Below are 26,869 nucleotides of genomic sequence, written 5' to 3'. Positions count from 1 at the left end.
AGAATCCTCATGCATTACTGATAGATGTGCAAAATGGCACAATCACTTTGGAAATCTGTCAAATACCATTATAAATCTGAACATGTGATCCCTATAAACCAGTAATTCAAATTCTAAGAATTTATACAAGAGAAATAAAACTATATCTATAAAAACACTTGTACAAGTGTATTTATAGAAGCTTATTCATAGTAATCCAAAGCTGGAATCAACCCAATTGTGTATCAACAAAAAAATAAAAGGGAATGAATGACTGATACACCAACAATATATGTGACCTTTAAAATATTATACTAAGCACAAGTGGTATATATTGCATAATTCCATTTATGTAATACTCAGAATAGGAATAACTAAACCATGGCAAAAAATCTCAGACAAGTCCTTGCCTCAAAGAGTTTTGGGAAGCAGAGATTTAACTGGCAAAGGACATGAGGAATCTTTTTGCAGGGGTGGACATGTTAATAGGATTAAGAGTTAAACAGTTACACACATATTTCCAGAAATCTTGGAACTATTTTATATCCACATATTTCCCTGTAAAAATTATAACTCAATTAAAAATATATATAAAAAAATCACTTAAACAATTCCGTTCCAAAAAAACTGGGTGAAACAAAAACTGAGTGAAACAAAACGAAAAACTTTCAAGTAATTCTAACTCATGAGTTGTGAAGCCTTTAGGAAAAACAGGGAGTTATATATTAATTTCCCCAAATAACACATTCTGCTGACTCTTATGTTTAACAAAAACATGTTTTTCACATGTATCAAAGAATTCTGGGGGTCAGGCACAGAAGCTGAGGTTCCTGGAGGCTCCAGAGGCTGACGCCCTATGCAACTCGGTAAAACCCTGTCTCTAAATAAAATACAAAACAGGGATGGGGATGTGTGTGGCTCAGTGGTCGAGTGCCCCTGAGTTCAACTGCTGGTACCAAAGGAAAAAAAAACACCCTGGGGGAGGGGACATACAAACATTGGTAAGTAAAAAGGTGGATAATTGATTAAAAAAAAAAAAAAAAAAAGTCATCTTTTTAGTTCATAAATTTGCAAATTGACCTGGTTATTCATAGTGTGCTTATTATGTAAGATGAGATGTTGTCAATCCTTACACACTAATTTTGACATTAGCATATAAGAGAAAGGCCAACAATCATAAATAATTTAATTTACTGAGCTGAACAAGGAAGGGAAGAAAATCAGGAATAAGTCAAAAGAAAAAATATTAACCAAGTGGAAGTCTAGAAATAAATGCAAAATATAATAAAATTACATTAAATCAGTAATGTAAATATTAAATGTATCTCACCTAATCCAAACAGATAAAATGAAAAGACTGAGCTGAATATTTTTACTCCACAGCTGCATATTTCTACACTTTTATTCACTTAACCCTAAATACCAGTACCACTCTAATTCAAAACAGGCCAGAAGGACTTCTTGAGCACAAGTTACTTCAAATTGTAAAGCTTCTTTTGTTTCTCATAAAATATTTACAAAACATTATTTAAAAAGTAATACATTATGGTTTAATTAATTATACTTATCAAAAAGGATGTTTTACAAAATAAATATTATGTAAACTTCAGTTAAGCAAAGAAAAATATTAGCTGAAACATTTTCTTACCACTTTCACCACACAGGGTGCATCACTGCCAACCGATTTTGAAGAATTTCTATCAGCTGTTTAAGAAAATTAAATAATAATCAGAACAAGTAACATTATTATAAATATTATACCAATATTTAGATCTATATATCTGTAACCCCTTGAAAGAGTAAGTTTCAGTTCCCATATGTGTTTCAGGATATTATCACAGCACATTTCCTCAATTTTAGGACTGTTCCATGTTTTAACATGTCTGAAACTAGAACGCATCTTACAAACTCTGGTTTCTAGAATTTGATCAATTTAATTGCAGGAAACTCCAAGTTTACGTTAAATATTTCTTTAACTCAAAAGTATTCATGGCCTTTGACATTCTAACATGCGTTGTGAATTCCCTGAAGAATAACTGATATAATTTTTAAATTTTAATAAACTATGAAATCTGTTTATAAGGAACATCTGAAAGGTATGAAAATAGGGAACTGAAGTTCAAAAACTCCTAATTTGGGAAAAACTCATCCAGATCAATACTTAAGGATGTACTTAAGTTTTAACTGCCATCCAAAATAATTTTAACATAACTGTCTTTTTATTTCATGCAAATAAAGAAGCACTGTTTTCTTAGAATACTGAGTTAAGCATATAACATTGCCCATATTCTCACTATTTACCAAATACCTCTTAAATGCCAGTTTCTAGAAAATAGGGATTTAGAAAAGACACAGATAACAAATAAGTATGTTTGATGGCAGTAGGTACCAGGGGAAAAATTAAGCCAGCAAGGAAGGGAGGCAGAGTTACAGTGTAGGAAGAGACCTTGTGGACAGCACTACTCAAGTACTGGTCTCAAGGGATCCAGGAAGTGAGCCAAGAGTACAGAGGGAAAAGAACTCCAGGCAGACCAGCACAAAGGACTAGATGTGGGAGCATGCTGGACAAGTTTGTAACTGGGAGAGAAGAAGTTAAGGAGGAGAAAAGTGACAGGAGACATCAGAAAAGCAGCAGGGTTTAACAGGTAACATCAAGGTTTTGAGAAGGGGACTGGCAAGATCAGACTCATTTTGGTGAACAGGGGGCAAAAGCAGAATCTGGCAGATCAATGAGCAAGAAGTAATAGTACTCCAAGGGAGAAAAGAGTGACCTTGAACCAGCGTGGAAAACAAGGGAAGGTGTTGATAATTGGTCAGACTGACCTCACATTCAAAAGAGAGCCAACAGGATTCATTGATGGATTGAAGGTAAAGGTTTAAGAGAGAAAAATTGAGGTATAGATGCCTCCATGATTTTGGCCTAAGCACTGGAAAGAGGAAGTCGCTAATATGGAGAAAACTGCAGAAGGAACTAATTCTTTGGAGTATCTTAAGCTGCAAATGTTTATTATACATCCAAGTTCAGATGGATGTTAAAAGGCAGTTGGATATTTAAATCTTGAGTTCAGTAGAACAGCCTAAGTAGGGAAAATATATTTGAGAGTTATCAACACAGATACACTATTTATATAAAGCTCTGAGACTGGAAGAGACCCCCTAGGGAATGAATGTAGAAACAGGAAAGAAGGAATTCTAGGACTGAACCCTAAGGCACTCTCACATTAGAAGCTGATGAGATGAAGAGGAACAGGCAATGGAAACCAAGAAACTACAATCAGCTGGGAAGCAGCAGTGTTTAGAAGGGCTGAAGCTAAAATACTTCAGACTAAAGAAGAAAGACCAACTGATAAAAATGGCTAATATGGGCAGATGAAGAGGTTGAGCTCCTTGAGGAACAGCCCCAGGGAATGTCACTTGGATATTAAATTAGTAATAAAGCAGGTTCAGATTTTTTAACAGAATATTAAAATGAAGATAGCATCCCAATAATACTAGATAATTCAGATGAGGAAAGGTGGGAAGGAAAGCAAGCTCAATAATCCACTCAAACAGTACGAAGTGCAAAATATGCCAGGCACAAGGAAAATAAGAGCTGTACTCGTCAAGAAGTACCTGTTTATTCTGGAATTTAAAAAAGTAATTTCAAGGCATGTGGAAACTATTAAGCAAGGGTAAACACAAGGGGAACATAAACATATAGTACCTGTTCTACACTTAGCTCTGAGGAGCAAGGAGCATCATATAAAGTTTTCAATGAGATATGTGCATTTCCATGTTTCTCTGAAGCATTATATACAGTTGCCAAGACATAGAAACAACCTAAATGTCCATCAAGGGGAAGAATAGATAAATATGTGGCATATAACAGACAACTGTGTTATGATTTGGATTTTTAAGTGTCCCCAAGGGTTCATCTGTTAAAGGCTTGGTCACTAGCTGATGGGGCTTATTAGGAGCTAGTGGAACCTTTCAGGAGGTGGGTCCTAGTGGAGGAAATGGGTTATCCAGCACATGTCCTTGAAGGAGCTATTGGGACCCTGGTCCTGTCCTCTCTCTGCTTTCTTTCCATCATGAGGTGAGCAGCTTGGCCCTGCCACATGCTCCATGCCATGACATTATCACATTGGCAATTTTATTTTAATTATATGTTGAAATGATTTATGTTGGATGTATTGGTTAAACAAAATAAATCAGTAAGTTAAAAAAAAAAAAAGGCAGCAGCAGCATATTCACAGATGAGAGACAAAGGGCAGACTGATGGCTGAAGCATAGATTTGAGGAAACAAACATATATAGGGTCCTGTATGCAAAAAAAAAAAGCCTGGCTCTTTGAGGGCACTGAAGATCACTAAAGAGATTTAAACAGAATGATCAAATGATCTGTTTGGCATATTAGGCCACTCAGGCCACACTGTGAACAATGGGATGCAAGGAGGCCAGGACTAGATGAGAAGAAAGAATCTCTGGTTCAGTGTGAATCCAGAACAGACAAGATAATGGCCTAACCTAGGGTACTGGCAGGAAAGAAGGAGAGAAACAGATGGATTTGAGAAGTCACAGTTAAAGCAATAGGAGTAGATAAGGTACTAGAAAAATTAATGAGGGAATATTCAAGAACATCTTCCCAGTATCTAGCTTAACAGGTTTCATTTATTCAGACAATCCTCTCCTAATCATGACATGATCAGAAAATAAAATATGATATAAATTTAAGACATGTCTATGGGACATCCATCTAGGGACCTGTTGTAGGCCACTGGCCATGGGCCTGAATATAGGAGATCAAGCCCTAGGTTATAGATGAAAGATATGGAAATCAAAAATAAAGAGAAGTAACAAAAGCCATGAAATCTAATAAGATCAGTCTGAGAGAATACACAGAGGGATAAGTGAGACAAGGAAGGAGAGCTGAAGAACATATGAGTACTTAAAAAGAAGACTAAGCACAGCCAGAAGAAGAAAACAAGGGGGGAAGGTATAGTGTACCATGAAGACAATGGTGGAAGCATGGTTGGGGGGGGGGGCGGGGAGAAAGAAAGATATACAGTATCGAATGCTACAGGGGGGAAAAAAAAAATCAATGAAATTTCCAAGGCAATCTATTAATTTCATGAATAGACACTGAAAATGATCTTGAATATGGTGTTTCAATGTATAAGTGTGTACAAAGAGATGAACTAGAGGCAGCCATATTCAAGCAAATCCATTCTTTTTAAATTGGTCAACCCAGGTTTACAAAAGCAAAGTTTTACCACATAGTGATATAAAACCATTGATGTTAAAAAATAACACTAGATAGCACCTGTTAATAATACATACAAACAAAACATTTAACACACATGCAGAGCAAGTCTCAAATTTGCAAAAGGTTATAAATTAAAGCAAGTTAATAGAAAAAGGGTCTACTTGTTTAGAGACAAGTTGCCATTAACAAGTCATAAATCCACATATCCTGCAGTAGAGACAACTTACATATAACCTACCCATTTCTCCTAAACCACTTGGCTAATATAGCTACTACTTTTTCAGGGTTTATGAAGATTTTCCCCTGAAGTCAAATACAGCCTAATTCAGTGGAATGGGTATGACTCTAAACAAGATCAAGGAATCAATACCTATTTTCCCAAAGACAAGTTTCCCCTGCCTATATGAGTCTTATACAATGTATAAGATATAGAAAAACACCAATTTTGAAGCTATGTTTTATGAAGACAGGCCAAGAGACTGCAGCTGACTAAGTGAAGCCTACTGATAGCAGAGGAAGTTAAGGTAGGACCTCTCTTGAGTAAGAGCAGCTGCTATTTTACCTGTGCTGTGGTTCTCAAACTTCAAACACACTGCTGGGCCCTCTCCTACAGTGTTGAATGCACAGGTCTGGAGTAGGGCCTAAGAATTTGCAGTTCTAACAAGTTTCCAGGTGATTCTCATCTATGCTACACTATTAGCTTGAAAGAAAAAAAAAGGTTCCATGGCTAAAAGTACAATTTCATAAACTTCCATGGAGAAATTAATAAACAGTTAAATAACTAAATTGAGATGAGGTGGGATAACAACAACAATTGGAAAATTTAAAGAGAAATATCAAAAGCTAATACAAAATGCTTTGTTAATACAACCCCTACTAATATTCTTGGTGAAGCAGAAAGCTTTACAAATACTCAGGTAAAATATTTTTTAAATCAATAATTTAACCTACAGAATTTCTAAGTTCTAAATGTATCTCCAAAAATTTCAACGTAAGTATGTTAATTAGTGGTACATTTGATCAAGCCCAATATGCAGTTTCCAGGTCATTCTCCTAATTCCATTACACTGATTGATTTGGGTTGTGCAGAAAGGAGAGGAAAAATCCACAGCTGTAAAAGACATGTACAATCTGTCAAAGAGAGAATAAATTCTAGTTGGGTAGAAATGGGGGAGAAAAGAAGTACATAGCTTTGAGTCTCAAGACATTAAAATTGTATAAAATACCTTAAAAATCTAAAGCCATAGTGCACACTAGTGATAGTATGACATATATGTTATCCTTTTTCCACTCTGATTAAATGAGCAATCTTCTACTCCTGTGTCAGAGATGCATTTTTGCTTAATCATACAATATTAAGTTGACTGCAGATTATTAGGAACATCCAATAATAGCTCATAAATGAGAAACCATTTTGATAAGAAAGCACATAAATCTTTGGATTGATGATTAGAAGTAGTCATACACTTACCAAGATATATACAGCCAAAGCCACCTTGGCCAATGGGTAATCCTAGTTTCCATTCCTTTTTTGACATGTCAGTTATTATCTCTCCAGCTGCAAATTGTTCTGCAAGACGTCTCTTTGCAGGGCCCTGTCTTACAGCCTGAGCTGCTTTCACACGAGGCATTTTTCACTGTAAGACAGAACAAAGCAACACTCATAATTATAATCTCAGTAGTGTTCAAAACATTTTTCCTAAAGGAAAGCTTCTGTGCAAAGAGGTTGTTCGAATTCCTACTTATCCCAACACTTAAGTTAAGGACATCTGCTAATTCTGATTTATAATGGCTGAAATTCAATTTCATTATCTCTTAGCTTGGATAGGAGACTATAAATAAAATGATCTATGAAATTACTTTCAAGGAAAATATTTAGTTTTAAGTTTCAATTACATATCATCTACAATCAAAATGCTATTTTTAAAAAATCGTTCCATGAAGTTGAGGGGGAAAGGTGCACCAAATAGAATGCACACATTATAGCAATGCCATGAGTAGTTTATAAAGGTTAACACTGATGTGACAGGTACACAATACTATTGTATTATGAAAACAAAATACAATTAAATACAACAGGCCCTTAGGAGAGCACTTAGGACACTAGATTAGATGCTTTAAGTAGATCTCATTCATTCTCAAAAGTCTGAAGACCACAATATCACCTCCATTTAACAGAGGAGGGAATTTAGGCTCAAGGTTAACCCTGAGCCTGGTGGTTGCAGCAGCACAGCTGTTAATTCTCCTTGAATTCCCCCCAACAGCAGACAGGACAACATAAAAGCAAAACTCCAAACCCACGGATAACAAAACGGGGGGCAATATCTCTATCTCCAAAAACCCAGAATTTGAGCTGGTAAGACAAACCATGCTGGACTACACAACTCTCCAAAGTAACCAGCCAGGCTCCACCCAAGCTAAAGAGAAAACGCTGAGGATACAATCCAAAGTAGCATCACGAGGATAATACAAGGTTCTAATAAAGTGCATCTGGGTACTAGCCCCCACATTTTAGAAGACTACACAAAAACAAATAGAGAGGGACCTCTAGAAATAATTCAAAGTCCAACTAAAACTAACTGTACATAAAGAAAACTACTTGTATACAAATCTCAGCAACTGAAAAGAATCAAGGTCTAGTCCCACACAAAATTCATATTAAGGGGAAAAAAGAACAAAGAAAATATCCCTTCAGAAAAACACTTCTTCCCAGAAAATTAAAAGCTATAAATGTTTCAAAACAAGGTAAATAAAAATTATATACAAAGATTAACAAAAATCATCATTAGAAAAACTCATAAATTAAGTGGCAGAAAAAAAGTAATTAAAAATAAAAGGAACTAGGTGTACAGCTCAGTGGCAGAACCTAAGGTTCGACCCCCTACACAAAAAAAGAAAAAGAAAAATAGATTCAGAAATGAAGACTAAATTAGAATGCAAGTAGGCTGAAAAGAAAAATACTTTAGGCTTAAGAGAAACAGAAAGCGAAAAGGAAAAAAACAAAAATTCAGAAAGGGCAAAAAAGATGAGAAAGTGGTTTTTTTGGTTTGGTTGGGTAGTGCTGGGGATGGACTCCAGAGGTGCTCCACCTCTCATCTACATCTCCAGCCCCTTTATTTATTTATTTGTTTGTTTCTTTAGTTTTGAAACAGGCTCTAAGTTGCCAAGGCTGGGTTCAAACTTGGGGTGCTCCTGCTTCTGCTTCCTGAATAGCTGAAATTACAGGTGTATGCCACAATATCCAGCCAATGAAAATGTTTCATGTGAAAAATCACGAATTCATAAAACAAAGAAAACCAATACATATAATAGGGAAAATCAAAGTACAAATATTGTGAAGTGTTACTAACAGGGAAAAAGGTAACAAGAATCTACTACAGACCAAGTCTCAGATATCCAAAAGCACTAAGGAAACATCAATAGCACTGCACACTAAATTAATAAATATGCATACATATACAAGTGTAGAACTGAAATGAAAAAAGGGTTACAAAGGAGAGAATGGAGTACATAAAATGGGCATATATCCAAACAATGCAGACATATTCCAACTATAAAAAGTGGGAGAATATATATACAAAAGCAGCAACTTTCCAGTAATCATACTGTAGTGATACTGGCTTTTGTAAACTAAAGCTATTGTGTCCATATATGTGGAATGATGCAAATAAGTAAAATAACCCCTCACTAATCCTTTCAGTTATCCAAGGATGAACAAGGTTTGAAAATATTAAATTGAAAATTCCAGAAATAAACAATTCATCCATTTTAAACTGCATGCCTTTCTGAGTAGCATGATGAAATCTTGAGTCATACCACTCTGCTCAGACCTACACGTTTCATCTTTTTGTCCACTGTGTCCATGCTGCATACCCTCAGCTCCCATTAGTCATAGCAGTCATCTTGGTTATCACCACTGACTGTCACAATAATGCAATGCTTTTGTCCAAGCAAAAAAGGTGAGCAGTAGTAGCCTAAGACCACATCATAATGTCCAAGTCACTTCATCTCATCAGATAGGCACCACAAGAAGAATAAGTGTAGTACAATAATGTTTTGAGAAAGAGACACACATAACTTATTAAGGTATAATTATAATTCTGCCACTGTTATAATTTTTATTGGCTTTTATTTTGTTCATTTATTTATATGCAATGCTGAGAATCAAACCCAGTGCCTCACACATGCCAGGCAAGCATTCTACCACTGAGCCACAGTCCCAGCTCCATAACTGTGGGGTTTTTTTAATATTTATTTTTTATTTATTTATTTTTATGTGGTGCTGAGGATTGAACCCAGGGCCTTGCATGTGAAAGGCAATCACTCTACCACTGAGCCGCAACCCCAGCCCCTTCATAACTGTTTTATATTAATAGTTATTGGTGTTAATCTCTTACTCTAAATTTTAAGACATTTATAAATTTTCGACAGGTATGTATATAAAAGAAAATACATAGTATACGCAGTATATCTGCGGTTTCAGGCATCCACTGGGGATCTTGGAATGATTTCCCCTGTGAATAAAGGGAGACTACTGTAATAAGTAACATTCTTATTCTATTATCCTTGGTGTCTTTAAAAATCACAATTCAAATTTGGAAGAAAGGAGATATAAATGAGAAAAAAGGAGAAGTACATTAAAAATGCTGTATTGAAAATACATTTAGGGCTGGGGATGTGGCTCAAGTGGTAGCATGCTCGCCTGGCATGTGTGCGGCCCGGGTTCGATCCTCAGCACCACATACAAACAAGGATGTTGTGTCCGCAGAAAACTAAAAATAAATAAATAAATAAATAAATATTTTAAAAATTCTAAAAAAAGAAAATACATTTAATTTATAAGACAGTTCACCTTTTACAAAAAGTACACACATATATATGTATACGAAACTTTGTACTCCCTATCCCTGTTCACAAAAAAGTTTAGATATAATGAGCAACCCAGAAAGAACAAACATCCTGGTGGTGAACTGTAAAGAAAACTGTTTCCATTAGAAGAAACTAGGTTTCTTTAATAATTGATTCCAGTTCTGGAGCGGAAAATCTCTAAGAGAAGCTTAGGACATCTTGTAATACTAAATGGCAAGAAAGTTATCAAAAACCACCAGGGTTTATATAAAATAGTCTAAGGAGCCAGTTTCAAAGATAGTCCAACTAAGGGGAAAATTTGAGTCAGTAAAAATAATAATCACAATGCATTCAAACACATAAAATGGATATATCCAAGAGTTCACAAAAGAAACCCTAATGAATAAATTTTAAGAGAATAACAGGAAACCAATTCATTATAAAAACTGGTAAAGAGAGAAAAATCAAGGTTTTATTCTCTTTCATGCATGAATTGTACCACTGGGTAAGCAAATAGAAGATGAAGAGAAATTTCTCTTTAAGAAATATTTCAGCTAATAAAAAAGAATGGTTTTAGATTAGTACCATTTTCCCCAACTCCATCTCCTAATGAATTAATGGATCCGGGCAATAAGCACTGGTAGCAACTACCATGGAAATGAGAGAGAGATCCACTTGTCTCCTGATTCACACCACCACCCATAAAGCAATTACACCAAAACATAAACCAAAACCAAACAGAACTTGAATCTGATCAAGCCTATTAATTTACAAGATACGACAAGAAAAACATGATAAACTAATACAGGAATGTGATCAGTAAACTCCTGTGGGAATCCTGAAGCACATACAATTTTCAACAAATGAAGGAGGAACCAGAATAGGGAAGAAGGAAACTGGACTTTAAAAAACTTAAAATATCTAAAACAAAAGAAAAAGCAGGTAAATTTAAACCACAGTACTTAGGGGATGAAAGTTAACAATGAAAATAGGAAAGCGGTTATCATAAAAGATAGACTTTAGGGCTGGGGATGTGGCTCAAGTCGTAGCGCGCTCGCCTGGCATGCGTGAGGCCCGGGTTCAATCCTCAGCACCACATACAAAAAAACAAAGATGTTGTATTCGCCGATAACTAAAAAATAAATATTAAAATTCTCAAAAAAAAAAATAGACAGACTTTACTTGGGGTAAGCATGTGGAAATTGTGACTAGGATGGGAGATGTGGCAGGCAAAGTTTTATTTTTTGATTAAGATGGTGCTCATGAGATCACCTTGAAAGATACATTCATTAAACCTGTTTGCTTGATACAGTTTTCTGTATTGTATATAATTTTAAACATTAAAAAACTACTCCTCCTATAATTAACAATCACTAAGGGATCAAAACTGGAAACCTTTTTATACTCAGTAAGCTCATCCCATTCCCAGTCATCAAAAAGAAGAAAGACTTCTAAGCAAAATCTGTACTTCATTTCCTGTGAACTATTAGTGAACTGTGTTCATTTTCTTTCAGATTGTTATTCTTGCTTTTTGTTGATAGGCAATTCTTATATATTACGTATTAAAGAAATTACTTCTTTGTATTGCAAGTAATATTCCCAACTTATCTTTTCACATTGTTTATTTTTAGCTTTTGGATTTTATGACACCCTCAGAAAGACCTCCACTGTTTAAAAAAAAAAACAAAAAACTTTTAATGGCTCTCATGTTTTCTTTTATTATTTTATGGTATATATTTTGCTGGTAAAATTTTGATCTGTCTGTATTTATTTTGGTATGAGGTAGGAAACCAGCTTTTTCCAAATGGTTAATCAATTTTGTTCTTCTTTTTCTCACTTCTCATACACATCAGGGGAACCCACAGTGCTCAAGGAATTTAAATATACCATAGCAACCCAAGAAAACCAAGCACAAAAAATATTCACATAAAAGTGACTGGCAGGAGACAGGGCATGGGGAAGGAACCACCCCTTATAACTCTCAGCTCCACCAAGGACTCTCTCAACATTCTACCTGAAGCCCCTTCCTTCAAGGGAAAACTGGGTCATCCTGTGGTTAAAGGGAAAAATGTAGAAGACCACAAAAGGAATTCAAGATGAAGGGAAAGTCTCCCAAAGATCTTCAGTCTATGCAATAGCCCAGAAACTGACCTAAAGTTAACTTATTACTAGTTAGCATATCATTAGCATTGCAGTTTGCTTCCCTCTGTGTGTGTGTGTGGGGGGGGGGGGTGAGGGGACACTTATGCATGGGTAATAAAGAAGAAATTATGCCAGGTTTTGTTGTCAAATCAAGAGTCAATCAACCCCAGATCCACCCCAGGAAAAGGTGGAAAAACTAACACTGCCCAAATAAAATCCAAAATCCAAAAGTAAAAGTGAGCTCCACTGTGTAGATGGGACTCCAAGTTACTCTGCAGCTCAATCCATCTACTCTCACAGAGCATTTTCTCTCAATTTCAATAAACCTCTGTCTTGCTTGTTAACCTCTCAGTTCTTGCTCAATTCTTGGCTCAGGATGTGAAGATCCTGGACCCAAGACCCTCTAGGGGACCCTGGCCTTGCTACAGGAACAAAAGTATTTACATATAGTTCCTAGCTAATTGATTTCTTTGCAAAAATCAAAGAATGAAAAACATCAATAATATTTGAAACTAACTTTGTCCTTGGGTTAAAAGCATACTCACACCTAAGTTAGCTCCACATGAATGTTAAGGAATCACTGACATATACTCTGGCTCAGACAAAAAGAAGTCACTATGACACAGAAATATTTCTTTAAAATGTACCTAGATGAAACTCCTACATGTGGTTCCTAACGAAAAAAAGATGTGGAGGACTCCCTTCTGCTGCTCCCTATAATCTCAGGATGACCTCAGGCAACCAATGGCCATGTCAGTGCTCAGGGGCTGCTTCTCATGGGTGCAAGAGGCTCAAGGACAATGTATTAGTAAACAAGCATTTACTCAACATCTTGTCTCTTCAAAGTGTTGAGAGTTATAAAAAAAAAAAAAATGTAAAGAAATGCAGTTAGTATACCACATACTTGTAGAAGGCATTTCAACATAACTGTTCCTAGAGGGAAAAAAAATTATACTTGGTGATGATGATTCTTTAATGTGCTTCTGGGTTATTTCTATTTGTTAACATTTTATTTAGAAACAAAATTCATATAAGACTGATCTATAAATTAATTGTCTTCTGTCATACTTAGGTATTAATAATATGCTCACTTCACAAAAAAATTCTGGAAGCTTTTCTTCTTTTAACACAATCTAAAACATCAAAACAGCATTTAAATATCTATTCCTTAAAGGTTTTTTTAAAGACATCAACTGTGAAAGTCTGACAATACCAAGTGTTGGTAGAAGGTAGAACAACTGGGACTCTCTTACATTCTTTACCATTTCAACCATTCTGAAAAATCCATTTGACAGTAGTTAATTAACTGACCTAGCAATTCTTCTATGTATGTACCTAGGACAAATGAAAATATGTCCATCAAAAGACAAGTACAAGAATAATAGCAGCTTTTATCACAATTGCCACAAACCGGGAACCCACATACCCATTAACAAGAAAGCAAATATAACACAATGGATTAACTTCCCAAACACTATGTTGAGGGAAAAAAAAGCCAGACAAGAAGAAATACTATATGGTTTCATTTATGTGAATTTCAATAAAAACAAACCTAATCAATGGTGACAGAAATCAAACAGCGGATACTTTTTCAGGAGGAAATGACTTAAGAGTTGGAAGAAGGCATCATGAGGAAGGTACCTCAGGATCTGGCAATGTTTTAAAGCCAGTCTTGATGATACTTAAACTGTATGTTTAATACTTCCTAGAAGTTAATCAAACTGTACACTTGTGATTTATTTCACTCTATTTATGCAAAATTAATAGTAAATTACACAAATCATGAGTTATAACAGGGTTCACTCAAAAGACAGAAAACATATAAGTAATTTAAACAGAATCTAATACAAAAATTATTAATTTATAAAAGGTGGTCAACCACTAAAGGGAATAAAAAACAATTTTAAGGAATGTGGGAATAGAAAATGCAGGCAAACTGTTACTATTTCAAAGGCTAAGTGAAAGTACCCAAGAGAGTACTCTTCATTGGAGTGGTTGTGGCAATACCCTGTTGGGTGGTAGAGTTTTCTGGAGTACTGGTAAGCTGGAAGCCGGTCCATTGGAGAGTACTGGTGGGAGCAATAAGCTGCCTACTGCAGTGCTAAAAACACTCACAGTAGAGAAAGCACTGCTGGCAGCTGGACCTTGAGAGAGAGAAAAACGAACAAATGAAGAAAAAAGACACAACAACAGCAAGAGAAGCCCCTTCTTCTGCTATGTCTTGCAGTGACCCCCTCTCACCTTCTACCAACAAAACCTAACATTACTCCAGAAAAGAGAAAATATTTACAGAGTCCAGCTCAAGTATTAAACAGAACAAAGAAGGGGAAAAACTGGAGTTGAGAGGCCATAAATTGATAACTGCACACATGTATAGAATGATATTCTTTTATATATGAATACACACTAATACAACAACAACATAGGACATTGTGATATCATAACATTGCCTAATGTCCTTTTCTCTCAATACTCTCATGTTCTTCCAAACAAAAGCTTAGTAGTGTGCCTCTCAAGGGATGCACTTACTTTGGAGAACAGGATTCTGCAAGCTTTGTCTGGGATCTGTGTCTACACCTGAGTGTCCCTTTCAATATCCTCCCATACTCCTGGTTGACCTCACTGCTCTGGAAGTGCCTGTTATTTTCTAGTTAAGGACTATTATAAGAAGCCAACTAGTTTCTGAGAATATAAAATCTGTTGTATCTCAATCTCCTTGTTCCTTTTCAGATAATTTCTGAAAGGGGAATTATTTAAAATCAAATCCCTGCTCTCAAAAGTAACATAAACACAAGTCCTTGCCTTAGTAGTTAACGAGTGTTCTAAAATACTAATTTGAATTAAACAATTGCATTAGTACATTCCAGACTTCTTCTAATAATGAAACCAATATCTTCATTAAGGTTTCCATTAAAGAATACACTGGAGGGTACAACCCATAACCAAATTAAATCTTTCTGCATTAATTTCAGATAACTTCACTCAAATCTACTATAATAGTAGCCAATGCAACAGAGAGGTTTCGAAGGAAAGAAAAAAGTTTTATCACATAATCCATTACATAATCTGACTGCTTCTTTTCCCTTTGATACTAACTGGAATGCAGATGCAACTGAAAAGCACATCAAGATGCAAATCAATACTGCCCTTTGCTGAAATCACTCACTGGTATATTCCATATTAGCATATTCACCAAAATTTAATTGTAAACAGAGTAATTATGGTACTAAAGTTATTAAATACACAAAGCAAGCTTGGAACTATACATATTCAAATAGAATTTCAGTGGCAGATCAACTTTTATATCTGAAACAATAGCCTAATTAATAGTCAGCTCTGATGATAAAATGGTCCTCTGTTTTTCAGATAACATTCCAAAAAAGTTCTGCTATGAATATTAAAACAAAGTTTTGTGAATAGATTTTAAAATTTCAATAGCTATATTTATCATAATATGGTACTGTATTTAGACAACTGGCATTTTTTCAAGTTCTAGATTCAAATTTGGAATTTTTTTTAATCTGCTGAGAGGGGCAGGGTGGGGGAGAAGCTTGAATGGATCACAACAATGATACTAAGACACTAAGAGCTCTATGAATTCCTCATACCCATGCTGGGAAATTACAATGCTGTATAAAGCTCATTATACATTGCATGACTACTCAAAGTTTCCCTAGAATAGGTATGCATATAAGCTCCTTTATTGGGTCATATAGTTTTATGAAATTTTCTTTAAAGCCTCAAACTTCTCTGATGTTTCATGCTATACAGAAAGACACGGATTCAAGGATAATTTAGGACAAGCTGGACTACTCCTCATTCCACTAACATGGTACCAACACATTACCTCCACTCTTTGGCCTTTTCTTCCTTATACCACTCCCCACCCAAATACATTTATTAAAACCTTTCCCATACCTAAAAACCTATCTCTTCCTTGAAGTACTGTTCACCTCTTCTTGCATATGAGAAAGATTCACTATAAATTTATGGGCGGCCTGGATACAAAAATTGTCTTATTCACAATACATTATACTTTGTAGGAACTCCATAAATTTATTTTCTATAACTAAGAGGCAAAACGTTTAAGTCAGTTTTTAATCCAAGTCCCTGATGCCTAACTTTATGCTGATATCACCCAACTACAGAGGACACTGCCACTGCTTTTAAGCTAAGCAATCACTCCCTGTGATTATGTTATTTATTCTTCTTCAAAACTGTAATTCTCTTCCTAACTCATAATTCTTAACAGATGATATAAATCCTAGTTTTGAAAGAAAACAGGCTGGGCACAGTGGCAAACACCTGTAATCCCTCCCTTTTCTTTCCAAGAATCAAATCTACATGCCACTTGCACCCACTTCAAGTCCAACTTAGCATCCAATCCTAGCTTCCTTCTCTCCTATCACTATGTAAAAAAGCTATTCTCCTATGGAACATCAGGTCCTTCACCTCATATTCTATCCTCTCCAACCTTCTCAAGATTTATACTATTAATTCATCCTTCTCTCATATAATCAGTGTCTACGACAATTGCATCCTTCACATCAGTTTTGAAAAGTGCCTCAAGGCTCTCTGATAAAAAATTTAAAAATAAAAAAAATGTTTAATCCCCCTCCAATAGCATCCTTTATTTTCCTTTTCAATGCCAAATGTCTCAGTAATCATCTGTACTTGCTATAATTTCCTTTTTCCTCACATACTCGATTCATGCCACCTGGACTCCATTTACATAACTCCACTCTAACAACTCTTGCTAAGTTCATGACTGGCCACCACATTATAAAATCCAGATGACATTTTCAATCCTTTCTTATTTACTTGCCCAACTACACTCAACACTGTTGCTTCATTCTTCTTTTCTTGAAACAAACTCTTCCTTTTGGTTTGATTGCATTCTCCACTCAGGTTATTCACAGTTCTAGATAATTTGTGTGTACAAGTAACAGCTTTTTCTTTCAAAAAGCTTGCTGTCCTCTGTGAAATATAATTTTCCAGAACTGTACCAAAGGTAGAAGCATGCCTGGCCAACAAAGAGGAAGGATGCCAGTGTGGCCAGGGTGAAATGAGCAAAGAGAGGAGGCAGAGGTGAAATGAAGGGGCTAGCAGAGCCTTGAAGGCCACTGATGGGACTCAGACTTTGGCAAAAGGTCAGACTTTGGCAAAACCTACCTTCTACAAGGTTTTGGAACATATTATACTTGCATTTTAATTTGCAATGTTTCATTAAGAACATCTAAGTCAAGTATTTTCCCACTGACTTATTTCTTACCAAAGCTTTTACATTTTTTTATATTTTTCACTAACATGTATAAGTTCATTCTCAAAATACATTCCATCTATAAAATGAACTATATAAGCTTGAATCCAAAATTTTAAATACTTCATAGTATCTGTGTCAAAAAAGTCACCTCAGGGTAGGAAAGGGTTTATAATAGATCAAATTCATCCCTGAAAAGTAGATGATGGAGCTGATTGCTACGACACACACCTTTAATCGAGAGTGAGTTAGGAGGACAGCACATTCCAGACCAACCCTTGCAACTTGGTGAGACCCTATCTCAAAACAAATAGGAAAGGGAGGGTTGGGAATGTAGCCCAGTGGTAGAGCACCCCTGGGTTCATCACCAGTGCCACAAAAAAAAAAAAAAACGTAGAGGATAGACTAAGCCTTATTCTTCTTTACATTTTATTAACTGAGCAGTTCTATTAGACTGAACAATTTGCATCTTTGGTCTGGCGCAGGGGTGGGGGTGGGGGTGGAGGTGGAGGTAGGAGTGGCTTGAGGAGTGAACCCACAGGCTCTTTACCATCTAGCTAACTAGCTTCCTTCTCTCATTTACATAAAATTTACCCTAGGAAATTTTATTTTTTATTTTGAGACAGTTTCTCATTAAGTTGCTTAGGGCCTTGATAAGTTGCTGAGACTGGCTTGGAACCTTCATTGATCCTCCTGCTTCTCCCTGCCTCCCAAGTAGCTAGGATTACAGGCATGCACCACCACTCCCAGATGCAAACTTTTTGACAAAAATGAATATTTTTACCATACTATGCCACTTACCTTAAAATAAAAATATCAAGTCCCATAAAATTCTATGTTATTACTATGTATACTGCTTGCTTCATTAACTCATTTGCTCAATAAATATTTATTGACAGCATACTGTGTCCAGCACTATTCTAGAAGACAGGGATAAAACAGCAAATGAAGCAGACAGAAAGTCCTAGCCTTGTGGAGCTTATATTTTATTCACAAGAGAAAGATAAATTTTAAAAATTAAAACATGTAAAACGTCCAAGTGTAATAAGAGCTAAAAGGGGTGGGGGGAAGCAGGGACAAGGAGTTGAGGCATGTGGGGAAGGGGGATAGAATTTAAAACAAGGTCTGACAAACCTGACAAGAAAGTGATATTTAAGCAAAAATAAATAAAGTGAGAACAGATAGCCATGTCAATGATCTGGAGAAAGCATCCCACATATAGGCAGGGGCAGGGGCAGGTGCAAAGGCAGGAACATGTCATGTCCATCTTGTTCTCAGACAAGGCACATCGCAGCTGGAGAACTACCCAAGAGAGAGAAATGGCTAATGTAAATGGGCACAGGGTGGAGAATATGTCCCACCCATGGGCCACTGTAAGGACTTAAACTTTAGTTCTGAGTGAGACTGGAAATCATTGAAAGGTCCTGAAAACAGAAGTACCATGCTCTGACTTGTATTTTAAAAGTATCACTAAGGTTGAAGCATCAAACATAGACTACAAAGTGGCAAGGCAGAAATAGCTAACAGTTGTTAAAATAGTATTGCTAATGCAATAAGCACTGAATGCATTCATCTTTATTAAGTAATAAAATACCAATTTTTTAAATAACTGTACTGACTGAGCCACTAAACAGAGAGGAACAGAATAACTTAAGAGTGTTTTTTTGATTTTGTTTTGTTTTGAACTTTATCCAAGCTGCCCTCCCCTCCAAAAAAATAAAATAAAATAAATCTACAGTGCCAAGTAGAAACAATTGATCTTAGTGACAGATGGTCTAGGAAGCACGCTTATCATCTCTTAACTCTACATTTCCTAAGCTTTCTCTTTATAACAGTTTAGTTCACCAGGAAATTAAACACTTGAACCCATCTATTCCAAAGGCATTTATAAAATACCTCCATAGTATGTGCAGGAATCTGTGAGGGGCTGAAAATTCAAAGATGAATAAATAGCAACCTTTGGTCTGCACTGAGCTTCATGCATTCACACAGTTATAATTTAAAATTATTCCACCAGCTTCAAATATCAATAAAAACTCTTCCAGGTAAACAATGTTTCTGAATGCTTTGGCAAAACTATAAAGACACTGAACAGTTGTAAACATCTAAAAAATTAAACTGTATCAGGCTCACAGAGGTGGGAAAGTGCCTCTTTCAATGATCCAAGTTTTTAAGATATCAAAGAGTCATGAAACTGCTGGTTCCTCTTTTCAATGAATGTCAGGAAGTTCTGAGCAAAATAATAAAGTTGCTTACATAAGTACCCATCATCTAAATCTAGGGCAATAACTGTCAATCTTGCCTTGGCTATATATCAATTAGCAGTAGAACTCTGGAATAATAATGACCCCATCCCACAACAGCCCCAGCATCTGTATATCTTAATGCTTCAGGGGACAATGAAGCACAGACTAGACCATTGGCCTAGATATTCGGGTACATATTCCTTTCTCCATTAAGTCATTCATATGCAGTGTAAATACTCTGTTATCTCCATGTCTACTGTATTTGAAGATTTTAATAAAATCTGGGCAAATATATAAATTAGTGAACAAATGATTCAGGAGGAGCCCAAAACAAGGCTTTACCCATCCCTAGGCCAAAATGACTCATTTGTATTTCAAACTTATTTGGGATTAAGAATAATTACATGTTTTGGTGCAAATGGCTTCCAGCCAAACTATAGTAAGTCAAAGAATAAAATCAACAGAGATAATCGGTCAACAAAGAACTTCATCACCTCTTTCACTAAATTACATCAGGAACAATTTGAAAGCAATACATCTAAAGACAATCCTCTCACAAATGAGTCAGCTAATCGGAGGTTGACTAATGCATTTGATTAGTGCTAAGAAATCATCTGAAAAGTAAAATACAGAATTCTCAGTTTATACAGCCACTTCCCAGTAACGCAGAAAGTCTTCATCTAATTTCTTCTTTTTGTTCCCACAATTCTACATTTGTGACAATACTGTAAGAATATCCAATAAGGATAGAAAATGTGCTTTTTTAAAAAAAAAAATAACTTATTACCAATACCATTTGACATAAAAATCTGGGGCAGAGGAAAGGTAATGGACCTTCCTCTGGGTTTCTGTTTGGAATACCAACTCAATCCCTGGTTTCACTCAGAGAACCATGCCTATCAATATGACAGATACTCACAGCTATATGATACCTTTTGAAACAATAACCATGTAATTATCAAAATATAACACAACAAACCATGAAAATGCAGAAATGAACCTCCAGAGATAATGAACCCATAAATTTATAGATTTATTCCTAAAAAACATTAAGCTAAACTCAAACTGTGACACAATCTTTAGCAGCAATTGTCACACTAGTCATGTTTTCACACCTAAGCTGGAAAGAGCTAGGTGAAGACTCACGCTTCAAACTCAAAAAAAAAGAGCGAATATAATCAAAGAAAGAAATTTTCCTAGTGACATTTTTTTACTTGTATTAAAAAAGTAATTAACATTAGACTACAAAATTTTCAGTAGAGTAAAATGCTTAAAATATAGTACTAGATGTGCTTACTCAAATTTTATTTTCTTAAATGATTTTTTTTAAAAGTTCTAAAAAGGTTTTACCAACTGCAGAACAAATTTTTAACTGAGAACAAACACTATGTTCATTTCCAAACACAAGCCCAAGCCACCTCACTGCCACCATTCCCCCATCTCCCAGAAGGAATGGATTCTGTAAAATCTACACATAATTCTGACTTTTTATGCTGTGGGTAGAAGATTCATGCCTGGGTTCAAAAAGATCTCCCAGAACCAATAGTGAAGACACCAGAGTAACATTCAACTATTTCTAAAAGATTAGAAACTCATTGCACTATTGATGCAAGATAGTCAGACATTTTTAAAATAGGAGCAAGCCTAAGGATGTCACCTTTAAAGGGAAGGGATACCTGGCTCCTAACCCTGACCCCAGGGCAAAAACTAAAAGAAATGCTTCTTTATGTAAGGCAATACTAAAACTCCTCTAAAACCAGAAAATTTGAACTGTTTTACATAACACTGAGAGTACTCAAAAATTTTGTAAATAACAGATTTTTCATTAACTCTTATGGGAGGGGAGGGCAAAATTAACCACCAAATTTTGTTTACAATTAATTCTCTAAGTGTTCACTTTTAAATCATGATACCTACTGAATAACATTTTTCCTGAATTACTCTTGAGGCAGAGTTCTAGGGGAGATTATTACTAAATATACTGAGAAAACTATGATGACCAAATAACGTAAGCATATAAGCATCATATTACAGCATGAAAACACGAAAAAGCTTTAGAGTCTGATAAGTTTTTCTAAGCAACACATAAGCCATAAAGAAAATTGATAAACTGACAAAAAAATTGAAATTCTACACAGATTTTTTTTTTTAAATGCACCATGAACAAACTCAAAAGACAATGAAAAATAGAAGCCAAGAGCTTCTCTACATTGGATATTGTGAGCATAAGACAAAAGGCTAATTTTCTATTATTTAAAAAAATCCTTGAAATGATAAGAAAAATAAGATAAAAGTCTAATAAAAAAAAAAAGGAAAACGGCAGACCGGCAAATTCATAGAAAAAAAAAATATATAAATGGTTTTTAAAAGTAAGCTTCTTATTACAGGAATTTCCAAATGCTTACAAGTTACAAAGTGATACAATGAGCGCCCATATATATATATATCACTCTATTTCAAAAATGAAACACATGGTCAATTTGTTTCATTTATCCCAATGCACTAGTTCCTCCTAAGATTATTTTAAAGCAAGCCCCAGACACCACAACATTACAAATAAAAATGCTTTTAACAGTTACTTTTAAAAATATATCTATTATACATCATTGCCTTAGAAAATTAACAGTTCCTAATAAGGTTCAAATCTCCCCCAACTACCTCAAAATATATCTTCTTACATGCTGATCTCCAAACAAGACCCAAAAACTAGTCACTGCATATGGCTGATCTGTCTTTGACTCTCTTTGCAAATGCCACCTCCCTATTTGTTTTTCTTCTTGTCATTTGCCTGTAAAATTTCCCACATTTTGAATTTTGCTGATTGTAGCTCTATAATCTAATAATTTTTGTTATTGATATTGTTGCTCAAATTGTTCTACCTCTTGTGTCCTTCAGCCAAAGACCACCAGGAATATACACAGTGAGGAATAGTGGAGCATGTGAGTAAGGGGATGATAGAATCTATTCCAGGATTTGGGCATTGCTTTGGTAATTTGGGAAATGTTTTAGGAAAAACCTTTGGATATTGTGAGAAAGTGGGACAATTCTATAACTGAGTATCTCAATTAATCTGATCTAAGCTGGGGTACACTAAAAGAAAGACAAAGCAGCCATTAATGAAGAAGAAAATCACGCATTCAGGCTAAGTACTCTGTAGGCAGCACACTGACCTTAGTTTTGGTTTTGTCTATGCTTTGCCTCATTTTATCATGACCTGAAAGAAAACTTGTCCAAGGTATTCTGTGAGACTCATCATGTTTACCAGGAGAAAACATGGCCTCACTGAATGCAGGCCAGCTTCTGAACGGCAGGGCTGGTTTTCTCTTTTTTCCTTTCTCACTAAAAACAGAACCCCTTTGTGTTGTCACTGTTTCCTTTTGAGAGGACCAACAGTCTTAAAAATGTTTCCTTGCTTTCCACTGCAAGATGTTCCAGATTACTCCTATTCACTTTCCTGTTCCAAACCTAAAATCAGCCACTCCTCCAAGGGGCCTTGTTTCCTTTCAATTGAAATCACTATTTGGAAACCAAAATCCAGTCCCAAGATAGTCACTATTCCCAGATTGTCATTACAACCTGGAGTGAGCTACAAGAATTCTTTATCAGGAAAACTATATCACTATACTGGCATTTCCTTTTCAAATTTAGAATTACAGGATTTTTGGATAATTTGATTTCATATTTGCAACTCTTTTCTCTTGTTAAAAATCTTAGTTCCTATTAATGTTAGTCTAAATACATAATAATTTTTTCTTTAAATTTTTAAAATTTTATAAAACATTTGTTTCCAAAGCACAAAAAACAAAACGTGTCAGAAGCACAACTACTATTTCTTCTCTCCTTATTCTTTCTCTTTCTCCATAGTAGCTGCTTTTTAGTTTTTGGTTTATACTTCCGGTTTTCTCTTTATAGATATCAAAAAGACATTTATCCGCATTCCCCCACTACCTAGAAAACAGGTCAAATATGATACATCTTGTCCTACACCATGATTTCTTTCACTAACAACACAGCTTGCAAATAAATAGCAAATTGGCTCAGCTTCATCCATTAATAAAATGCAAATTAAAATTATTAAACTGACATTTTTCTGCCACATATTAGCCAAATTCAAAGAGTCAGAAAATGCACTGGGTGGGCTGGGGATTTGGCTCAAGCTGTAGCGCGCTCGCCTAGCATGCACAGGGCGCTGGGTTCCATCCTCAGCATCACATAAAAATAAAATAAAGATGTTGTGTCCACCGAAAACTAAAAAATAAATATTTAAAAAAATTCTCTCTCTCTCTCTCTCTCTCTCTCTCTCTCTCTCTCTCTCTCTCTTTAAAAAAGAAAGAAAGAAAGAAAATATACTGGGTTAGTAAGAGTATGAAAGAGAAAAAAAAAGCATATCAATTTGGCATTATCTATCAGAATTTAAAACGCATATTCACCCTTCAGCTCACCAAGTCCACTTTTAGTGGTTTATCCTGCTACACAAGCTGGAATGCCTGCCTGGATATTTACTGCAACAATGTATACAGTAACAGAAGACAAGAAACATCCTTAACTTAGATCAAGAGGGGACTTATTAAATCAATGATGGTATAACCACAGAATGGAAAATCATGCAATTTTTAAAATGAAGTAGATCTACATACATCAATATGGAATACTCTACAAGATACATTGCTAAGGGAAAAATGTAAGAAAGAACCATGTATTTGAATATGCCTATGCACATAAAAATAAAGAAATCTCTGATTCATATGCTACAAATAATTTTTTATATATTTATATATATATAAAACTGGCACCCAGAAAAGTTGCACAACCATCACAAAACACACACACACACACACACACACACACACACACACACACGGCTGACTGCTAGAAACCTATGTAATTAATTAGTAACAGGCAATGCCTTAGGGGTAAGAGGCTTACTTTTCATTTTTTACCCTTTAATGAAACTTTTTAAATTTATTATTTGTGGTACATATGTATTAACTTTTTGATTAAGATATTTTTTAAAAAATTCTTCATAAATAATTAAAAGAACTTGATTAAATAAAATGTCAAAGTAATGCTTTCCAATGTTCTTAGTTTGGAATCTGCCAGTGCTTCTGTAATATCAGGTTCAGTACAAGTTGGCCCTACCAATTGCCTCAAGTAACACTACAATTAACTGTGTAGAAAAACAACTCTCAGTATCTTCATTTGCAGACAGATCATGCCTGAATGTTTTGATGGTGAAGACTAGTCAGTCTTTAAAGAACAATACAGCTTGTACTCTTCAAAGAATAATACATCTCTAAAAGACCAGTAACTGAAAATGAACACCGACATGAAGTTCTTACATTAACACAATGATTTATTTTTGCTCAATTATGAATGACTGAATCTATACCAGAAATCATTTAACCACTAATTATAACATACAACACTTACGTATAAATGAAATGTAATACATTATTGTTAGGCATCTATGTAGCAGGCTGTACATTAACTTAAACATATTATCTCAATTTTTTACAGTAACTATAGAACATAGGCCTTATTATACTGACTGTACACAGAAGGAAACTGTCCATAAGGGAAACTGAATAATTTGTCCATGGCCTCACAACCACTAAACAGCAAGGCCAAAGTTCAAAATATATGTACGCAAAGTATAATTTTTGCAAAAATACCCTTTTCCTAATTAAAAAACACACATATTGTAAACAGATCATTTGCAAAACTAAAAGTCTTAAGGTGGTAAAATATTTGCTTTAATTACTAATAATACAGCCAAAATTATAATTTCCATAGAGTATAAAAAATAAAACAGAAATATTTTCATATTATTATAAACACATATCTCACAGCCTAACTCTACTAAGTAAAATGAGTATGGCTTTTAAAGATTAAAAGAACAAAAGCAATAAATCACTGAAATAAGTCTTCAAAAATATGTTTTAAGTTGCTTTTTAAAATGGGTTAGCCAGGCATGGTGGCACATACCTATAGTCCCAGCTACTAGGAACACTAAGACAGGAGGATCACTTAAGTCCACAAGTTGAGACCAGACTGGGCAACAGACACTCCATGTTGAAATACGTGTGTGTGTGTGTGTGTGTGTGTGTACACACAAAATCAGTTTGAAAAAAACTTGATATTATAAACCACTGCAGGATATGGGGGAGGGGGGTTAGAAAATATTACATGTATAAAAATAGTACATTTAATGAGACTATCTTCTTGGTTCCAGTGCAAAACCCTGAAGATTCTAAAGTCAGTTTCTTCTGTAATATCAGCATCTGAATGATGGCATTTTTGTTAACACTTTTTACTAAATGGTCCAGACAAAATCAACTACTCAACAATCTAATCTGCCTACATACAAAAGAAGCAAGATAAAACTCTCAGCACTGGGGCATGTTAAGAGCACTGAGCATACACATCCCTGTATACATTTCACAGCACTAAAGACACTGTATTGCCACTGGCAGTATATCTGTCAGTCTCTTTTGACATATTTTGTCAGAATCTGGAAATCGGGAATCCTGTCTTACTCACCTTGGTATCTCTTGAGTCTAACATGATGAGAAACAAACGGATATTTCCTAAGAATGGGCTGAATTAAAGTCATGGTCCAGGTCCACCTCCTATGAATTCAGACAAGACCCAACTTCTCCAGGTCTTTTTTCTTAACCTGTAAAATGAGAAGCTTAGATTACAGTCCAAGCCAGGCATTTTACCGGTTTGTAGGGAAAGGTATAGTTCATTTTAGAACCGGTAGGAACACAAAGGATGTACATTTTCTAATCTAAGATAATCTACAATCACATATGTTGCCAATGGAAGGTCTGGGAATTCTTTTAACCCTCCTGCTCACTACAGAATGACAACTCCCTGAACACAATAGAAGAAAAAATAAAGAAAAAATGTTTTGAGTTAAAGATAAATCAAAGTGAACATCAAAGGTTAATGAATTCAATAATAAAAATAATTCAATTTTTAAATAGGCAAAAAGGATTTGGATAGACATTTCCCCAACAGAGATAAGCAAATGGCCAATAAGAACCCAAAAAGATTCAAACTCATGAGTCATTAGGGAAATAGAAATCAAAAACAGGAGATACTACTTCATACCCAGGTATAAACAAAAAGGCAGACAATAAATAA

The 26,869-nt window shown here is 35.2% G+C and overlaps 1 protein-coding gene across 2 annotated transcripts in view; it reads right to left on the bottom strand.

The window, feature by feature from the left end:
- Positions 1-26,415, bottom strand: part of Vrk1 (VRK serine/threonine kinase 1) — a 64,758-nt gene extending 38,343 nt beyond the window's left edge. For both annotated transcript variants that reach the window (XM_015495423.2, XM_048799306.1), the window contains exons 1-3: positions 26,261-26,415; positions 6,696-6,861; positions 1,628-1,683 (exon numbers count right to left, since the gene is read on the bottom strand). In XM_015495423.2, the coding sequence (XP_015350909.1) occupies positions 1,628-1,683; positions 6,696-6,855 (216 nt within the window). In that variant the 5' untranslated portion in view covers positions 6,856-6,861; positions 26,261-26,415. The remainder of the gene's footprint in view (positions 1-1,627; positions 1,684-6,695; positions 6,862-26,260) is intronic.
- Between the last annotated feature and the right edge of the window lie 454 nt (positions 26,416-26,869).

The sequence above is a fragment of the Marmota marmota genome, unplaced genomic scaffold (genome assembly GCF_001458135.2).
Source record: "Marmota marmota marmota unplaced genomic scaffold, marMar, whole genome shotgun sequence".
Lineage (NCBI taxonomy): Eukaryota > Metazoa > Chordata > Mammalia > Rodentia > Sciuridae > Marmota > Marmota marmota.
Note: the sequence above shows the minus strand (reverse complement) of the source record. Positions and strands in the feature narration are given on the sequence as shown.